The following is an 18,016-nucleotide window of genomic DNA, read 5'->3' as shown; positions in this document are numbered from 1 at the left end:
GAAACACTGGATCGAGGTCGCGGCTCTGAAAAAGTGGTCAGGCCGTACAGGAGCATGGGAGAATAGGGTGGTCAGAGTCAAAAGAGAGGCAACGTAAGGAAAAAGGGAGGGGGAGTACCGAAGTCGGGCCGCGGAACCCTAAAGGGACAGGTGTGTGGAGGTGGACCAGAGGATGAGAAAAAGATCAAGAGACGAGAGAGACGGGATGGCGATATAAAAGGGAACAGTAGGGAGGGAGAGAAAGGAGGAGAGAAAGAAAGAGAGGGAGAGAGGAGTGGGGGGGAGTATTAGGACATAGAAGATTAGAGGTTGTAAAGGGTGTTCATACATTTGGCGCCGTCTGTGGGGAGTGGTAGGTCCACAATTAGGGAAGTTACAAAGCATGGCTCCAGCTAAGAGAGGAAGAGGTAGAGGAAGGCTAACGAGGGAGGAGGTCGTACAGAACGAGATAGCCAGTGTGGAAAACATAGAGGTGGGGGAAGAGGAAGTCGAAGATTCAGTGGCGGAGGCAACCAGGTTACTTCAAGAGGAGATAGGCAGGCTTAGGGAAGAAAATGATGAGCTGAGGAGATAAAGGGAAGACACCCAGGGGGGAGCGGAAACAATCACTCCGACAGGAAGCGAAATGGAGGTGCAAAGTGAGGGGGCTCGTACGGCGGTTGAGGCTAACCAGGGTGGAGGCATTACCATGGAAATGGTGAAAGAAATGATTGAAAGAGACCGAGAAACCAACCGCGCGGTGGAGAAGGAAAAACACGGCGCAGCCAAAAAGGTGGTGGATAGCCTGCACCAGAATCCTCTGGCAGACTCGGTTTGGAATGCAGAGGTACCCAAGAGATTCACGCAGCCGCGGTTTAAAAGGTACGATGGGAAAGGAGACCCGGCTGACCATTTGCATCATTTTCGGCAGCAGATGCCATTGTGGCAAGAAGCGAAGTACGATGGCCTCCGATGCATGATGTTCCCTGCCAGCCTGAAGAGAGGAGCATCTGATTGGTATTATCGGTTGGCATCGCGAAGTATTAAGAGGTTCGAGGAGTTGGAACAAGCCTTTGTGAATCACTTCATCCATCAGAAGAAGAGAGTGGTCGACGTAGCGGACCTTTTTAACGTCAAACAGAAGTCCACCGAGACACTCAGGGACTTCCTGTGCAGGTTCAAGGAAGAAACGCTGAGGGTGGAGAATTTGGATGAACGCACCGCAGTCATAGCGTTCCAGCACGGATTAAAACAGGGGACACGAGTACATGAATCAGTGTCCAAGATTGAAATTACCACCTTGCATGCTTTATACTTGAAAGTGGAACGTTACATCAAGTATGAGGACATTCTGCGGAGGAATAGTAAGGAGCACAAAAAGCCTGACAAGTCAATACATGTCGTGGCCGCAGAGGACAGAAGAGGCAAGGAAAGAGCTGCGGCCAGGGACAGAGGAAATTACGGGAGGGAGATACCGAGAGCAGAGAGGGGCAGAGACCAGGCTCAACGGGAGTACAAGGAAAGAAAACCATATCGCGAGATAGATCTGACACCGCTGAACAAGTCGCTGGAGGAGATCTTGCCTCTGATCAAGGGACAGCAGCACTACGAAGAGCCACGGAGCTCGCCAAAGGAGATCGAAGGAAAACTATTTTGTGCATACCATCAGGTCAGGAATCATGCTACCAACAAATGCTTTGTTTTACAATGGTTGGTAGAAAGAATGATTGGGAGAGGACAGTTGAAAGAACATGTCAAAGAAGCTCAGCCGATCGAGAGGGTCGCGGCCGCAGCAAGAATCCTGGGCATGATAAATGTAATATTCAGCAGAGAAACACTGGGGAGGAACGCTCACCGGGATAAAGTGAGAAGGACCGCCAGCCTCCAGCAGATAAACAAAGTTGCGAGTGGTCCGCGGCCAGTTCCCGGAAGTAGCAGAGGGAGTGACCGGGTAGAGTTTACACAGAAGGATCTGGAGTCGGTGAGCTCGCCACACGAAGATGCCCTGGTGGTTACCGTAGCAATGGGAAATTACATGGTGAAAAAGGTGTTGATAGACTGCGGAAGTTCAGTGGATTTGCTGTTTCAGGGTGCACTAGAAGAGATGGGAATAGAAAAGGAGCAGATGAAGCCTCTGCGGACTAATTTGTTCGGGTTCAACGGCAGCATGACTGTGCCAGTGGGGGAGCTAGTACTACCGGTGACCGCGGGGCCGGTGACCGTGTTCACCAAGTTCATGGTGGTGGATACTAACTCACAATACAACGCAATCCTGTGAAGAAAATGGATTCATGAGATGAGGACAGTTCCCTTTACGTATTACCAGGTGATCCGGTTCCCAACAAATGGAGGAATGTACGAGATAAGGGGCGATCAGGTCGCGGCGCAGAACCTAAACCATGTGGCGGCGAAGGGTCTGGTACGCGCACCTGGAAGGGGAGCGCCGGAGGTAGGGGACGGTCCGGCATAGCAATTACAGATCGCGGCTGAAGGGAAGAGGCCGCCCATCGGGGGCAAGACAATGGACGAGGTTGAGATTGTAAACATTGGAATAGCGGAGGAGAAGTTCGTGAACATTGGAGCCAGTTTGGCGGAGGAGTGGAGAGATAAACTGATTGCCTTGCTGGCTGCGAACAGTGATGTGTTTGCATGGTCAATCGAGGAGTTGGTAGGGTTAGCTCCAGAGTTTGCATGCCCAGATTGCACATGCGGGATGGCGCCCGATCCAAAGCCAGAACCGAGAAGTGTCGCCGCTAAAGTATGCCACGAGGAATCAGTGAGGAGGAGGTACAAAAAGTTGAGAAATGCATGTATCATCTGCGAATGCAAGTTTACCGAATGATTGTCCAATGTGGTAGTCGTGCCTAAAAAGAACGGGAAAGTAAGGATGTGCGTGGATTTTACAGATGTCAACAAGGAATGCCCAAAGGATTGTTACCCTATGCCGCAGATAGACGAACTGGTGGACCGAACCGCGGAGTATAAGTTCTTTTCATTTATGGACACGTCAATGGGCTACAATTAGGTGGTGATGTATGGCCCTGACCAAGAAAAGACAGCATTCATAGTGGAAAGGGGGACGTACTGCTACACCCGGATGCCTTTTGGTCTGAAGAATGCGGGGGCCACGTTTCAGAGAGTGGGAGAGAAGATGTTCGAGGATAAAATCCAGAAGAAGATGGAAATTTATATAGATGACATGATAGAGAAAAGTATGACCGAAGAGGAACATTTGGAGGGGCTGAAAGAGACGTTCGCCATATTGCGAAGACACAAGCTGATGTTGAACCCAGAGAAATGCACGTTTGGGGTGACGTCCGAGAAGTTCCTGGGGTATATAGTCACATACCACGGCATAAAAGCCAACCCGGACCAGATTAAGGCGTTGATAGAGATGTCATCACCGCAGAATGTGAAGGAAGTTCAGAGGCTTGCTGGCAAAGTCGCGGCTCTCAATAGGTTCATATCCAAGTCTTCGGACAAGTGTCGGCCCTTGTATCTATTGTTAAGGAGGACGAGCGACTTTCAGTAGACCGAGGCATGTGAAAGGGCGTTCCAGGAATTGAAAGGATATTTGGGCCAAGCTCCGATCTTGTCGCGGCCAGGACAAGGAGAAAAGTTGTACTTGTATTTGGGGGTTTCGGAGTGTGCGATTAGTTCGGTGCTGATAAGGATAGTGGGGAAGGCAGAGAGGCCGGTGTACTTCCAAAGCAAAACCATGCTAGATGCCGAAACTAGGTACAGTAGGATCGAAAAGTATGCCCTGGCATTGGTCTTCTCAGTACTAAAGTTGAAGCCGTATTTCGAGGCTCATTCGGTGGTGGTGGTGACTAATTTGCCACTCAAGCGCCAAGGCCGAGAAATCGGAAGAATCTTTGAAGTGGGCGTCTTTGCTTTCGGCTCTTATGAGATCGAGTACCAAGCCAGAACCGCAGAAAAGACTCAGGCAATAGCAGAATTCCTGGCTGACTTCCCGACCGAAGACCCCACCTGGGGGAAGAGATGGTGATGGAACAAGAGACAGACCAAAATCACGACCCCTTGGATCCGTGGGACATGCGAAATGGTTGGAGGGTATTTGCAGATGGATCGGCCACGGATACTGGGAATGGAATTAGGGTGGTGTTGGTCACGCCCGAGAACACTCGCCTGGAATTGTCAATGAAACTGGGATTCGCGGCGTCGAACAATGAGTCTGAGTACGAGGCAGTAATAGCAAGGATGGATCTGACTAGGGATTTGGGTGTGCGGGAGCTCACAGTATATTCAGATTCAAATTTGGTAGTATGTCAAGTCAACGGGGGATTTGCAGCACGGTGCCCTCGGATGGCCAAATATCTAGAGGTGGTGCAGAGAAGGGCAGAAAAGTTTGAGAAAATTAGCTTTGCTTATCTAGGTAGGGGAGAGAATAGGCATGCCGACGCTTTGGCTTACGTGGCCGCAGTGCTTCCTGGGACAGAGGGGAGGTCTATCCAAATCCGGGTGCTAAGTATACCAAGCACCGCAGAGGACGAAGACGTCTGCCTAACCACCGAGCAAGACCAGGGGTGGATGGAACCTATCAAGCGTTACTTGTCAGGGACAGATACCGGGGACAAGGATGAGAAAAAGAGAATGGAACAGAAGTCAAGAAGGTACATTCTGACAGAAAGGGAGTTGTATCGAAAGAATGTCAGCGGACCACTCCTGAAATGCCTGGGACCGCAGCAGGTGCAAGAGGTGTTGGGAGAAGTTCACGAAGGAGGTTGTGGAAGCCACTCTGCAGGGAGGACAACGGCTCATCGGTTGCTGTCTCAGGGACACTTCTGACCCCACATGAAAAGAGATGCGACTGAGTATGCCAAGAGATGCCGGAAGTGCCAAATCTTTGCGCCGCTGATATACTCACCTACAGAGCAGTTGCACAAGGTCTTCACCCTTGGCCATTCGCTATGTGGGCGTTGGATATTGTCGAACCCCTACCCATGGCCAGTGGCAAGCGGAGGTTTGTGCTAGCCGCGACTAACTATTTTACGAAATGGGTTGAGGGCGTGGCTTTGCAGCAGGTCAAGGAGGAACAGATGAGAGTTTTTGTGGTAAAATATAATATGCCGGTTTGGGCTGCCGCACACTATTATTGCGGACAATGGAACTCAGTTCGCAGGGGGAAAAGTGAAGGCCTTCCTCCAGGCCTATGGAGTGAAACAAGGTTTCTCAGCTCCGTACAATCCGGAAGGGAACGGTCAGGCGGAGTCTTCCAACAAGGTGATCATGGACACTTTAAAGAAAAAGCTTGAAGAGCGCAAAGAGTGTTGGGCAGAAGAGTTGAATCATGTACTGTGGGCATATCGCACAACGCTGCGGACTTCTACAGGGGAATCTCTCTTCTCAATGGCCTACGGGGTAGAGGCGGTGATCCCAATAGAGGTGGTGGCCCCGACGACCAGAACCAAGGCGGTAGAGGCAAGAGTTAACAAAAGACTTCTGGCCGAAGAACTGAACCTCACAGAGGAGAGGAGAGACACTGCACGCATCCATTTGGAAGAGTATCACCGCAGGTTGCAGAGACAGTATAACAAGCGGGTGAAGCCGCGGAAATTCCGTGTGGGGGATCAGGTGCTTCAGAGAGTGACCCCGACCACCAAGAAGGAGACAACAGACGGAAAGCTGGGACCCAACTGGGAGGGACCCTACATCGTGGTGGAGGCAGGGACATCCGGAACTTACAGGCTGCAGACACCCCAAGGGGAGAGCATCAAGCGGCCGTAGAACATCTGGATGCTGAAAAAATTCCATGAGTGACTTGTGCTATGAGTACTTTTAATTAAAGAAAATTGTATTTGCTTCATTCAAGCTTTGTAATGCTGCTTTGAATTTGCTATTATGGTAATGAAAGTGATTACCAATTTTTCCCATCTAATGAATGTGCATTCGTTCACGTGTGTTAGGCCAGGAGTAGCGGATAAGGGGTTTACATCAATGATGGAATGTGTGGTGGACTTGGGGGCACGCTGAGTGGCTCAGGCTTACTCGGCGGCTCTCAAACATCTCCTTAATCAACTTGGGGGCAAACTGAGTGGCCCGGGCATGCTCAGCTACCCCAACATCTCCACGGCCAATTTGAGGGCCCGCTGAGTGGCCCGGGCTTACTCAGCGGCACTCAACCTCTCCTTAATCAATTTGGGGGCAAGCTGAGTGGCTCGGGCATGCTCAGCTACCCCCAACATCTCCACGGCCCACTTGAGGGCCCGCTGAGAAGCCTGGGGTTACTCAGCGGCGCTCAACCTCTCCTTGATCAACTTGGGGGCAAGCTAAGTGGCCCGGGCATGCTCAGCTACCCCCAACATCTCCACGGTCAACTTGAGGGCCCGCTGAGTGGCCCGGGCTCACTCGGCAGCCCTCAACATCTCCTGAGCCAACTTGGGGGCAGGCTGAGTGGCCCGAGAGTGCTCAGCTACCCCCAACATCTCCACGACCAATTTAAGGGCCCGCTGAGTGGCCTGGGCTGACTCGGTGGCCCTCAACCTCTCCTTAATCAATTTGGGGTCAAGCTGAGTGGCCCAGGCATGCTCAGCTACCCCCAACATCTCCACGGCATGCATACTCGATGGCCTCCCACGGCACCCAAGCAAAAGGGGCGGAGATGAATGCCGCAGCGAAACAAGGCAGTAACGAAAAGACAAGAAACAAAAAAGTTGAACACTTAAATTACTGAGAGTTTGCACAAGGCATAAGCAACACCGAAAGGAGACCCACTGCGGTCTGCTGGGAGTACCCAGAAATCCAAACCCAGGGGGGTGAAACCAAAAAATTGAAGTATCAAAATATCAAATACAAATAATGCAAATGGCTTGGCCAACCAACAAAGGAAACTTAGGCGCACTTCATTGCGGCTCGCCCGAGGCATCAGATGGCAGACCGCCCTTCTCTGTCCCGTCAACGGATCCATCCACATCAATAAGGGAAGAAGACACCCCAGGAGGGGCGGCGGCCTCCGTCTCAGGAGCAGGGGACATGGGAGTGGGATCAGTTGAAATCAAGGCAGGAGGTGGGTCAGGGAGAAGACACCCGACGGCAGCAAGAGCTTCCAACTGCTGCTTCAGTTCCCGGGCTATCTTTTTGGCAGCAAAAACCTTGAAGTGTTCAACGACTGCTCCAAGTCAGCCTGGACAGCGGCCCTGTCGACCTTCCTCTGATTCTCCAGCTGAGACGTGACACCTACCACGTAATCCTTATGGGCCTCCTCGGAGCGCTGGAACTCCTTGTGGTGTCTGAGGGCAGCGAGACGAGCCTCATCCCGCTCCTTCTCAAGTTGAGCGCATTTTGCTTTCCACCCATTAGGCCTGTGAATCTCGGCTTTCGCAGAGTCAAATGCCTCCAGAGTATTGGTCAAGCCGCGAATCACATAGCCCACGTCCAAGCTCAGCTGAAGACACAAGTCAAGTTAGAGAATAAGGAATAGGAAAGAAAGGAAAGAGATAGATGCAATGCGTACCCGTTCCCAGCCTGTATAGATCGATGCTCGGTGAGAAGCGAAGGAGCCAGAATCCCCATACGCCTGGTCCCTAGGGAGATGGGAGCCGAAAAAGAGGGACGCAGCCACTGCTGGGTTATCCAGAGCGGAGTCACGTGTAGTGGCATCGCAGTCCTTGGCTTTGAAGCGAGAATGCCAGAGCTCCGCGGGCCCGTCGGGCAAAGGACCAATCTGGATCGCTTTTTTACCAGAGCGGCGGGAGGATAGCCGCGGTGATGAAGGCCTAGAGGACGGTGCGGGGGCAGCAGGAGCTGTGGTCTTGGCCTTCTTAGCAGGAGGGCCCTCGAAGGCTGCATTGGCAGGCGCATCGCCATCGGAATCGCTGTCCCACAACTTGAGTTTGGTGACGTCCATGTTGTCAAAAGTGCCTGCAGGGGGATCAAAATCGTCGTCCCAGTCAGCTATGGAAGAGTAGGATCGAGGGGCAATAGCAGAGGGGGGCTTACGGGTCTGAGAGGCTGCGGCCTTGCGGGCTAGTACTTGACTATGAGAGATCTTGGCGGTGTACCCGAAAGACCGATGAGCGGTGGGTTTCGCCTTCCGTTTCTTGGGGGGAGACGGTTTGGGTTTCCTCTCTTTGGGCGGGGGCAAAAGGTACAGAGGGCCACGGTATTTACCAATATCTCTCAGGGATGGATCTCGAAGGAGTGGACTCCCTTTGTCAGGGTCCATGCCGAGGACGACGCACTGGCCGTCCCCTAGGCTGCGGAGTCCGGTGAAAATCTCCGAAGTGACACCAGTGTAGATCTGGGAGTGGGAATCCGGGTTCCAACCTGAAAAGAGAAGATAGAGATATGTCAAGGAGATGATGGTAAAAGAAAGAACCAACAAAGCATTCGACTCGACTCGACTCACCGCGACAGATAAAATGGGAGTGCCTCAAAGACAGTTCAGGGGGAAGAGCGGCGGAGAGGTAGTTCCCAGATACGTAGAGGGGATAATGATGTCAGACTTTGTCGGAGGAGGTGACGCGAATAACAAAAGACTTCTTCTGCATACGCACGCAGAAAGATTGGTACCCCACACTCCCGAGCTTGGTGCTCTTCTTGATAAAATAGTGGGAAATGATGTTTTGAAGGAAAATGCAAGGGGTGTTCGTGGTATTATAGTAATTGGCAGCATACATGATTTGCCAGAAGTTGCCGATGCCTTGACACAGCGGAATGTTGAAATGGTTGCAGACTGCAACATCTAACAAGGATAAGGGGAAGCGGAGACCAGCCGCTATTTGCCCCACAATTGCTACCAGGAACCCTGGCCACGGCGGCACTAAATGAGGGAAATGGGTGACCCCAGGCACATGTTCCAGGACTACATCCTCGGGGATGTCGAGGCGCCTCTTTACCGCTGCCGATTAGGGTCCGGCGATTGGGATGGAGGAGGAGGCAGTGCAGAAGGTCTACCTGAGGTGGATGGAACAACAGCCCCAAGGGTTGAATCTAAGGAAATAGATTCGGGGTGGTCCGCGGAAGGACCGGAAGATCCCGATTCTGACGCGGAGTCGGATGATCGGGAGGTCGGGGACACAGATCTAGTCGATCTGGCAGCAGAGGAGCCACCAGACTCAGAACCTGACATGGGACTAGGGTGCGATGAACGAGACTAGATGAGGGGAAAAAGTGATAAATGAACAGCAGAAGAAAAGAAAGGGGAACAAAAGAACAAGAAACCAAAAAATGACCAGCTAACTTACGCTAGAAAGAAAAGGAGAGTAAGGGATACGGATGCAAACCTGAACAGAGAGGGCGATCGTCGTGTGGAGCGGAAGTGAGATGCAAGGAAAGCTTCACCGGAGTGGGTAGGACGAAGGGAAGGAGGTAAGCAAAAGAAAAATGGTGTGAGGAAAGTTGGGAAGGCAATAAACAAGATGAAAGGTAAGGAGTCGGGAAGAGGAAGGAATGAGTAATAAAGGAGTTGGGCGGGATTCTAAGAGTCGAGGGTAAAACGGCAAATTGAGGGGGGGCACAGGTGGCAAAGCGAGCCAATCAATAGTAATCGCGTGGCGTCGCCAAAATCGAGGAGACAGGGCTAGTGAAGCATGCGCCGCAAAGCACGTGCCTAAGGACGCGTGGTAAGGGCCCGAGGGTCAAGGCAGTAGGTAGCGTTGTTGTCAGAAAGATTCGAATGACTGATGGGTGACAAGACAGCTCGGTAGTCTGACAGCAGAGGAGTCTCGGCCCACGAATCCGTTCGGATCCGCAGTCCGAGAGGGGGCATCTGTATCAACCCCTTTTTGGAATACTGAGGTGGCATGTCCGCTGGCACGAAACAATATAAGAAAGGGGAGGCGCGAAACACTGGATCGAGGCCGCGGCTCTAAAAAAGTGGTCAGGCTGTACAGGAGCATGGGAGAATAGGGTGGTCAGAGTCAAAAGAGAGGCAACGTAAGGAAAAAGGGAGGGGGAGTACCGAAGTCGGGCCGCGGAACCCTAAAGGGACAAGTGTGTGGAGGTGGACCAGAGGATGAGAAAAAGATCAAGGGACGAGAGAGACGGGATGGCGATATAAAAGGGAACAGTAGGGAGGGAGAGAGGAGAGTGGAGAGTGGGGGAGAATATTAGGACATAGAAGATTAAAGGTTGTAAAGGATGTTCATACATCTACACCATTGGAAATAGTTTTACGGGGAGTAAAAGAATCTCCAATTCCTAAAGCAAATGGTACGCTAATCCCTGCAACAGCAGTGGCAAAGGCTTTCTTTCCAGTTTGACGTACGGACTTTGGGTCTCATTCCGCCGACCGGGGAAGCAAAACAAGAGAAGACCGATGTTGGCTAAAGTAGTATCCAAAGACTTGTGGAGGCTCTAGCTTGGCAAGAAAAACATGATGAAAATGAGATTTATCAGCGATGGTCCTAGCAATACACCTCCCGGCATTACGTAAAGAAAGCATCTAACATTAAAGAAAACAAAGTATTTTATTATGTAAATTCCATCAAATAATACAATTTTAACAGCAAATAGAGATATATGTCGATCATACATGTATTATGCTTTTAGCTTTTAGCTTTCAAGAAGCATCAATGCACTATTATTCAAGTTTGACTTGGCTAATGACTAGGAAAACTCGCCTAATTTAATTGCATATTTGTCAACCCAGTAATTTTTTATCTTCATTCTTAAAAATTGTCAGAATAGAAATCAAGGTAATGTAATTAAAATCAACAGAAAATACTTACAATAATCTCAGCGATTACACGAGGCTTTCTCATAGGCTTTAGAAGAAGCGCAAGAGTGGGAGACGAAAAGTACAAGACATATTTGCAAAATGATAAGAGGGAGTGAAAAATGAAGAGGATTGTCACCTTGGAATACTCCACTAGATCAGATGTCGCCCGCTTCATTGGTAATGGGCATGGCTGTCCTGTAACATTCGCCGCCATTGCACCACCAAGATTCACAAGTATTAAATTCTTATTCTTTCAATTCAATACCTGTCCAAAAGAAACAACCATCAAATATAATCGAAAATTTCCTGCCATAAGACCATAACTCTAATAAACTCGATCAAAGTAGTAGTATCATTCTGGTTTGTAAATATATTTACCTTGAGTATGTCTGTCATTTCCACTCCAGCCACCTGCCTTTGTTTCTTCAGCCTTTTTTACCCTTGGATCAGAAGGCTCCATCTGGGGAGTCTCCTGAGATTCCAATGAATTCCAGTTACCGGTTCTAGGGGACTCACTTGATGATTTTATTGTGTTCCAACCAACAGATTTAAACGACTCCAACTCACGGGACTCATTTGGTTGACCCCGCCGAGATTCTATATAGTATTAGCAATGTAACCAAACAATCAAGAACAAGCATAATGAAGCATTGACAAAGCACGTTTTTACAAGTCAGTAAACAGTGCCCCTTCATATCCATTACTTTCCCCATGTATGGAGTGCACAATCTTAATCTCAAAGTTCTCTTGTACTAGTTTGAAAAATACATATCAGAATAGACAACAAGCAAGCTTTCAAGTACACAAGTATACATGCTGAGCAATGCTAACAGACATTGTATCAAAAAAAAAGAAAAGAAAAGCTTAATGTTATCTTCCTCATCCTCGTCACTTCAATTTTCCATATCATCATTAAACGACAACCTCGAATTCCCGTAAGATTGGCCATTCAGTGCTCTCTTTCTAACTTGCATTGAATATAGAGTAACAAATAGATATGATCAAAATAGATTGGATACATAAAGTATTTCACTCAAACAACAAATAGATGAAGAAGGCTAACCATTTACAAGAAAAGGAGTCTTAGAACATAAATAACTTTAGTACCAAAGACCTTCAAATAGAATGAAAGAGTAGCTATCAAACAGCCAGAGGACTAACCCTGTTCCGAAGTCTACAAGTGCAAATCATCAGGCCTTATATTCATCAAAGAGTGATACTTTAAAATTCTAAGCTAGAGGCAGACTATTACTACCACGTACCAAAAGAAGGGATCGTCTTCCAGCTCTATCGGCTTTTAGATTCTCAGTTCTCATTACACAAATCAGATCAAATTATACCAGCAGATAATAAATCTGGCATCAATCAAGCATTACAGAACATATCAGGTGATTCTAGGTTTCAAGTCTACTAAAACTCAGACCATGCCAATAAGCAAGCTTGCCTCAATTTAAGAGCTGATAGATATATTCAGAAATGCTTTACCTAGAATATAGCAAGTAAAATATATGTGATTGTGCAGTAAACACGCAAAACACAACAGAGAAAAGGCTTATAAGACTTGAAAAGGCCGAGATTGCCAAGGTAATACATCAAGACATCCAGGGCCAAACCTAGTGACAGCTTATGATTTTTTTTTCCCCGAGATTTTTACAGTTATTTATTGCCCCATTTCCTCCCTCTCTAGGTTAGGGGACAGGGGAAGTAAAAGTGTATCATTATAACATTATTCAAATAGCAAGTCCATTGGTTATAAGCTTCATGACATTCTTAGCTTTGTTTACTGAAGTTTCTGACAACACTTCCCCTCTTTTCCCCTCCCCATAAAAGAAAAAGAAAAATACCAACACAAACAACAATGGTTGAGTGATCTTTTCTGAAAGCTAGACATGAAATAGGTGATTAAGAGGGTCCATGTTCCACACTTCCTACCTAAATGCTTAGCTTCAGTGGTTTTCATAACCACATACCAAATCAAGCATGAACCTAGAAATAATATAAAAGCTTTACCTGGTTATAGTACGTTGGCATCGACATGAGAAGAATGAAAGTATTTCGCTCCATCGCATCATTGCCACCGACAATAAGCTTATTTTCATCAAAGCTAAGTTGAGGGTCCTCTAGTGGTGAGCTGTGTGCCTATGCATCAGTAGCCAAATTAAAACCTGGTCATTGAAAGGAAATAGTGAAGCTAATCCATGGTACAAGTTTATTTTGTAAATTATATAAGCTATCCATGAGACCATGACATAATAGTTTTTCGTTAGTGGCTATGAAGCACGGACACTCCTCTAAGGGTAATGTATCCGTGTCGGACACGTATCCGACACCGACACTCCCCGATACGCCTCCGACACATGACGTCGGATACTCGATTTGGAGTGTCGGATTTATTAATTAATTTATAGAATTTCCGACACTCCATGGACACATTGGGGACACGGGGGACACTTCTACATTTTACTCTAAATTTTAAAAAAGTGATTAAAATACTTAAAAGAAAACATGACTTGGTAGGAGTTTTATTTCACTCTTGAAATAAGGAGGCACAATGCACAACTGCACACTTTTGATGATTGCCAAGTTCTTTTTAAGTTTTTATATATATTTGTTATGAATCTTCTGTAATTGTTATTTCTTTCGTTGGCATTAGCTTGCATTTTTGGACATGTATGTTGTTTAATCTTTTAGAGTTATACATGTTCAAAACTAGTTTTCATATTTTGATTTAAACTTAGTGGAGAGGGTTAAATTTCATGAAAATATATATATATATATATATATTTTTTTTTCTTTAACGTGTCCATGACGTATCCATGTCCTACGTATCCGTGTCCACGTAATTTTTGAATGATGTCGTGTCCACGTATCCGTGTCGTGTCATATCCGTGTCGCGTGTCAGTGTCCGTGCTTCATAGGTTAGTGGCCCATCTGCTTAGTGGCCTTATCTGCTTTGAACATTAAATCTTATGATTTCTGTTTCTTATTTAAATGCCTATTATTATTTGGAAGGGATATTCGGATGGATTGGTGATGACCCATGAGCTGTGAAATTTTCTTGATTGGAATAGATATTCTCGAGGATTTCTGTTAGATTACTATGAAGCCAATGAAACTTGATATGCTAAAAATATCCATAGTCTAGCACAAGAAACTTATTGAAAAAACACATCGCCAACAAAATATCCATAGGGATTGGTGCGACTCGTGAGGTTTTGTTGATTGAAATATATATTGTGAGGATTTCTATTAGATTATTAGGAAGCTAAACTTGATATGCTATAAATATCCATATGCAACACAAGAGACTTGGTGAAAAAAACACTGATGACAAACATAATTAAGTAATAACTAAGAGGACCGAATTCCCTCGAGATGGAATTTACCTTACTAGGTCATATAGCAAACCACACACGGTTCTAAGAGAGCCAAGGGAGTAAAAATCGATGGCCATCCAAACTTATGTATCAAAAAGGGGATAATGCGAGGCCAGTTCTTGAACCAAGGTACATCCCAAGATCCCACTATATATCAGAGCTAACGACCGACTTCTTTTCGCTACAGGAACCCACTTTGATAGAATATTATTCATTGCAGGCATGGCAACACCACGAAGGTATTAACTGAACACATAGCCAAACGAGCGAGACTATAAGATATGAAATTTATGCTAAAGCAAAAATAAAATGTGAGGAATATTAAGTTATAAAACTGGCCTCACTAATCCCCATGAATGCACGACAACAAGCAAAAAGGCAAAACGAGTTTAGCAAGCAATAGGCATGAGAGCCGTGGCAATAGACCACCGATTACGGCAAATCCCAATACAAACTTCCCACCAACCGTGGTGCGCCCATATACCTCCAAAGAACCTTTAATCAAATTAGTATTAGCCACATGTTCATTGCAAGATAAGTTTGGAGTTTGTAATGTTCATTACAAGAATGTCTTCTTTTCCACAAGTTTTTCACAAAAAAATTGAAACTTTTTGGTTTCTTTCATTTATGGTTCAATTAGCTAGTGAAGACTGAGAAAGACCTAACAAAACATAAGCCAGGCATCAAAGCTTAACACCATAGATCTGAAATTCCCAACCCATTAAAAAAATAAAAAAAACTGGATATGTTGGAGTTCAATAACATGAAGAGATGAACAGAGAGAAGAAAATCAAAACTTACCCATTCCACTATCTTATATTCGGATTCGAGCTCGAGTGAGAAGAATGGTTATGGCTTGTTGAAAACGAGAAGATGAAGTGGAGAGGACAGGATCGAGATGGAAAGAATATGTACTAAAGATGGATGGGGACAAGTGGCTGAGATGAAACTGTAGGAATTATCAGGAAGGGGGTGAATTAGGTTTGCAAAGGAAGCAGGAGTCTAAACGCGTTTGTGTATCCAAGTAGTTATTTTTAGTGGAGTTGTGGCCCATGGGACCGAAAACTAAATAGGTCATATACGACGGTGACATAATGTGAGGGAGTATGTAACTGTTTTGGGAGAATAGTCACATATAATCGTCAATACATGAACCCTTTCCTAGAAAAAGGATTTGTGACGGTTCTAGATGCAACAGTCACAAAGCCCATTTCTTTACTAGTGGTCCTACATCATACCACCTATTTCTTAAGCAATAAAATCAAATAAATATAAAAAAAATAAGCCACCATATAATATCCAATAATGATTTCACAATAATGCAACAAATATCCTTGACTAAACAAATATCCACTAAGCAACAATCTTACTACCACCGGAAAGAAACTAAGGACTTATATTCAAGAGAATGGATAAGCAACAAAACAATGGAAAAAAAAAAAAAAAAACTTTAGCCTAGTACCAAAAAGACACTACCAAACTGAAGGCCACAAGAAGACCTAGCTTGTTTAATGTGCATATAACACATCGGGATAAATATCTCAACCCCAGAAATGCATAAGCCTGTGCACAATAATATCAAGTAATATACATAGCTATTTGATCCAAACCGAACCTTGACATCAAAGACCAAAAGTTTTATATTGGAAAGTCCACAGAAAAATAAAATAAGATGACAATTTATCTGCCTTAATAATATACAAAGTGTTATGTGATGCAAGACTTAGCATGAGTAATGAAACCACATTCCAAACAAAAAAAGCCGTTCACACCAACACAAAACTATACTTCATTAACTGAAGCTTGAACTTAAAGTTGAAGCACAAGTAATTACTAGTTGCTAACGATGATTTTATTTTTTGATGTGAATCTAATGCTCTAGTCCAAGACAGTCCTACATTAAGCTACAAGAATATTTTTTCGCTTATATTATCTATCAAACAATGCCAATATTATTTAGAAAAACCTCACTGATTATAAAACCTGACAATAAACTGAACATGAGAACACCATATATGAAGCTATAAAGATGCAATATTTTACTTAAAAATTTAAAGTTTAACCAAACCCATAAGCTAAAATCTTAATGTCAAAAACACTACCTTAGGGTTGTTACCTTGAGCAGATCAAACACTTAGTAAGAAGCAAGAACAGCAACGACAACAAGCACCTTCAAAATTTTAGAATATTGAACCCCAAATCATGAATTCAAAGCATTAGAAATTCAAAGCAACAACCAATAAGAGAAATTGGTACCTTATGAACAGATTTGGAAAAGCTATAAGCTTGTTTTGATATCTGAATTAGAACCTTAAGAAACAGAGATAAACTTGTTACTTAGAAACTTAGATATCAATCTTTAACTAAATTTAATCAAAATGTCATTTTTTTTTTTTCATTTTAAAACAATCAAGCATTGGATTCTTTAAAAACAAGCGACCAAAAATTAAAAATGCTCTCGGCAGATAAGGAAAACCCTAAAACCGTGACCAACAATTACTTACTTCAGTGGAAGAGATCATTTGCTCAATAGATCGAACAATTAACCCTAAAATGAAAATATCGAAACCCTAGCCATACAAAATCGAAACCCCTAAATAATTTGAACAAGAGGGAAGAAGTGGAGAGGACGACTCACCTGCTAGTGAGGAATAACTCGTCCAAGCTCATTGTTTTCTCCTATTTTTCAGATGAGCGCGAAAAGTGAAAAACTCCCGCTTGAGTTCATTTTTTTTTTTTTCGTATTTCTTTGTTTTTTTCTTAGTTTCTAACATATCTCTAAACGTCACTAAATATCTGCATAAATGTTAGAAAATAATTCAACTAATTTAGCAACAGTTGAGAGTATTGCTAACGGATTATAAGTGTGATTAACTTCGTAACGGATGTGTAACTGTTACTAATGATAAATTCTAACTGTGGCCAATTCACCCAAATGGTGTAGTGCTAGATTTTACCCAACTCTACTTTTTATGTTAGATTTCATCTCAATTTAGCTTGGATTTTGTTAGGTTCATCAAAGAATTGAGTTTTTTGAGTAATTCGAGATTGAATTTATTGTTGGGCATTATGAAGGTATGCATAGACACCCGTGCATACAAGTTTTTTGTGATACTTAATATGCACAGATGTCAGTACATACCAAACATCACAAGGAATGGTACGCACAGACATCTGTGCATATATACCTAAGGTGGTATGCCCAAACACTTGTGCATTCTAAGCATCACAAATAATAGTATGCACAGGTGTCTTAGGTATGCACAAACGTCTGTGCATATATACCGAAGGTGGTATGCCTAGACACCTGCATATACCATTTCTTATGATGCTTGGTATGCACAGACACTTGTGTATACCATTTTCTTCTGATGCTTCATATGTGTGATGCTTAGTATGTACAGACACATGTGCATACCAAACATGATAAACTAACTTTTTGATATGTTACCATCTTCTACTTTATACTCTTGATCTCCATTATCTCCATTATCTTCTTTTTCAGTTTCATCTTCCATACATGTGTTCATCACTATTTGTTGAAAAATTCAACATCTTGCACATTGATTTCTCCAAAATATGGAAGTCTATGCTTTCTTTATAATCTTCAACTACAACTTGGAATTCCTTAACAAGATCTTCAAGTATGATAGGGAGAATTAGGTTTTCGTTGCGATCTTCAAGTTTGATCGAGATCTACATTGGGATTTTTTGGTTCGAGATTTGTCAAATATTGTTGTGTTTTTTTTGTTGTTAAAACAATTAGGGGTTTTGTTTTTGAGAGAATATGGGAATTACAAGGGTTTGTATTTAGTTTTAGGGGTATTATTGTCTTTTTTAACAAGAGTCAACAATTTTCCTTAACATTGTGTTTGAAATGAAATTGGTTTTTGGGTTTATTATTTTGGAATTTTGTCGTAACCGGTTTTATCCCCAAGAAAACTGCAATCCTGTGAACGCTTGCACTTAGTGTACATGT

General features: G+C 44.7%; 3 protein-coding genes across 10 annotated transcripts; 2 read left to right on the top strand and 1 right to left on the bottom strand.

Moving 5' to 3' along the window:
- The first annotated feature begins 625 nt into the window (after window positions 1-625).
- Window positions 626-2,257, top strand: LOC147504711 (uncharacterized). The gene has a single exon (XM_086605327.1). The coding sequence runs from the start codon at window positions 626-628 to the stop codon at window positions 2,255-2,257; it is 1,632 nt and encodes a 543-aa protein (XP_086461453.1).
- Window positions 2,258-3,981: 1,724 nt separating this feature from the next.
- LOC147504710 (uncharacterized) lies at window positions 3,982-4,788 on the top strand. The gene has a single exon (XM_086605326.1). It carries the CDS (start codon window positions 3,982-3,984, stop codon window positions 4,786-4,788), a length of 807 nt encoding a protein of 268 aa, XP_086461452.1.
- A 1,854-nt stretch (window positions 4,789-6,642) lies between these two features.
- Window positions 6,643-16,242, bottom strand: LOC147504709 (uncharacterized). Of its 8 annotated transcripts, none has more exons than XM_086557490.1 (6): window positions 16,140-16,242; window positions 12,671-12,799; window positions 11,039-11,257; window positions 10,797-10,925; window positions 7,454-8,265; window positions 6,643-7,384 (listed from the first exon to the last, which is right to left on the bottom strand). In XM_086557490.1, the coding sequence occupies exons 5-6, from the start codon at window positions 8,162-8,164 to the stop codon at window positions 7,070-7,072; spliced, it is 1,026 nt and encodes a 341-aa protein (XP_086413616.1). In that variant the 5' UTR covers window positions 8,165-8,265; window positions 10,797-10,925; window positions 11,039-11,257; window positions 12,671-12,799; window positions 16,140-16,242; the 3' UTR covers window positions 6,643-7,069. The 8 variants fall into 8 exon arrangements, with proteins under 8 accessions (XP_086413616.1, XP_086413614.1, XP_086413611.1 ...); XM_086557488.1 differs by lacking the exon at window positions 16,140-16,242 and adding an exon at window positions 14,839-15,399 and having other exon boundaries at window positions 12,671-12,825; XM_086557485.1 differs by lacking the exon at window positions 16,140-16,242 and adding an exon at window positions 14,839-15,399.
- Window positions 16,243-18,016: the final 1,774 nt, after the last annotated feature.

Source organism: Coptis chinensis, chromosome 4 (assembly GCF_015680905.1).
Source record: "Coptis chinensis isolate HL-2020 chromosome 4, ASM1568090v1, whole genome shotgun sequence".
NCBI classification, from domain to species: Eukaryota; Viridiplantae; Streptophyta; class Magnoliopsida; order Ranunculales; family Ranunculaceae; genus Coptis; species Coptis chinensis.
The sequence above is the reverse complement of the archived record's forward strand: the minus strand, read 5'-3'. Positions and strand labels throughout refer to the sequence as shown.

What these genes read in the sequence shown, in the direction of transcription:
- LOC147504710 (XM_086605326.1), top strand. Translation starts at nt 3,982, where the DNA reads ATGGTGATGGAACAAGAGACAGACCAAAATCACGACCCCTTGGATCCG.
- LOC147504711 (XM_086605327.1), top strand. Translation starts at nt 626, where the DNA reads ATGGAGGTGCAAAGTGAGGGGGCTCGTACGGCGGTTGAGGCTAACCAG.
- LOC147504709 (XM_086557490.1), bottom strand. Translation starts at nt 8,164, where the DNA reads ATGGACCCTGACAAAGGGAGTCCACTCCTTCGAGATCCATCCCTGAGA. An exon ending in TCTATACAGGCTGGGAACGG is followed by an intron (nt 7,385 to 7,453) that starts GTACGCATTGCA and finishes TTGTGTCTTCAG; the next exon opens with CTGAGCTTGGACGTGGGCTA.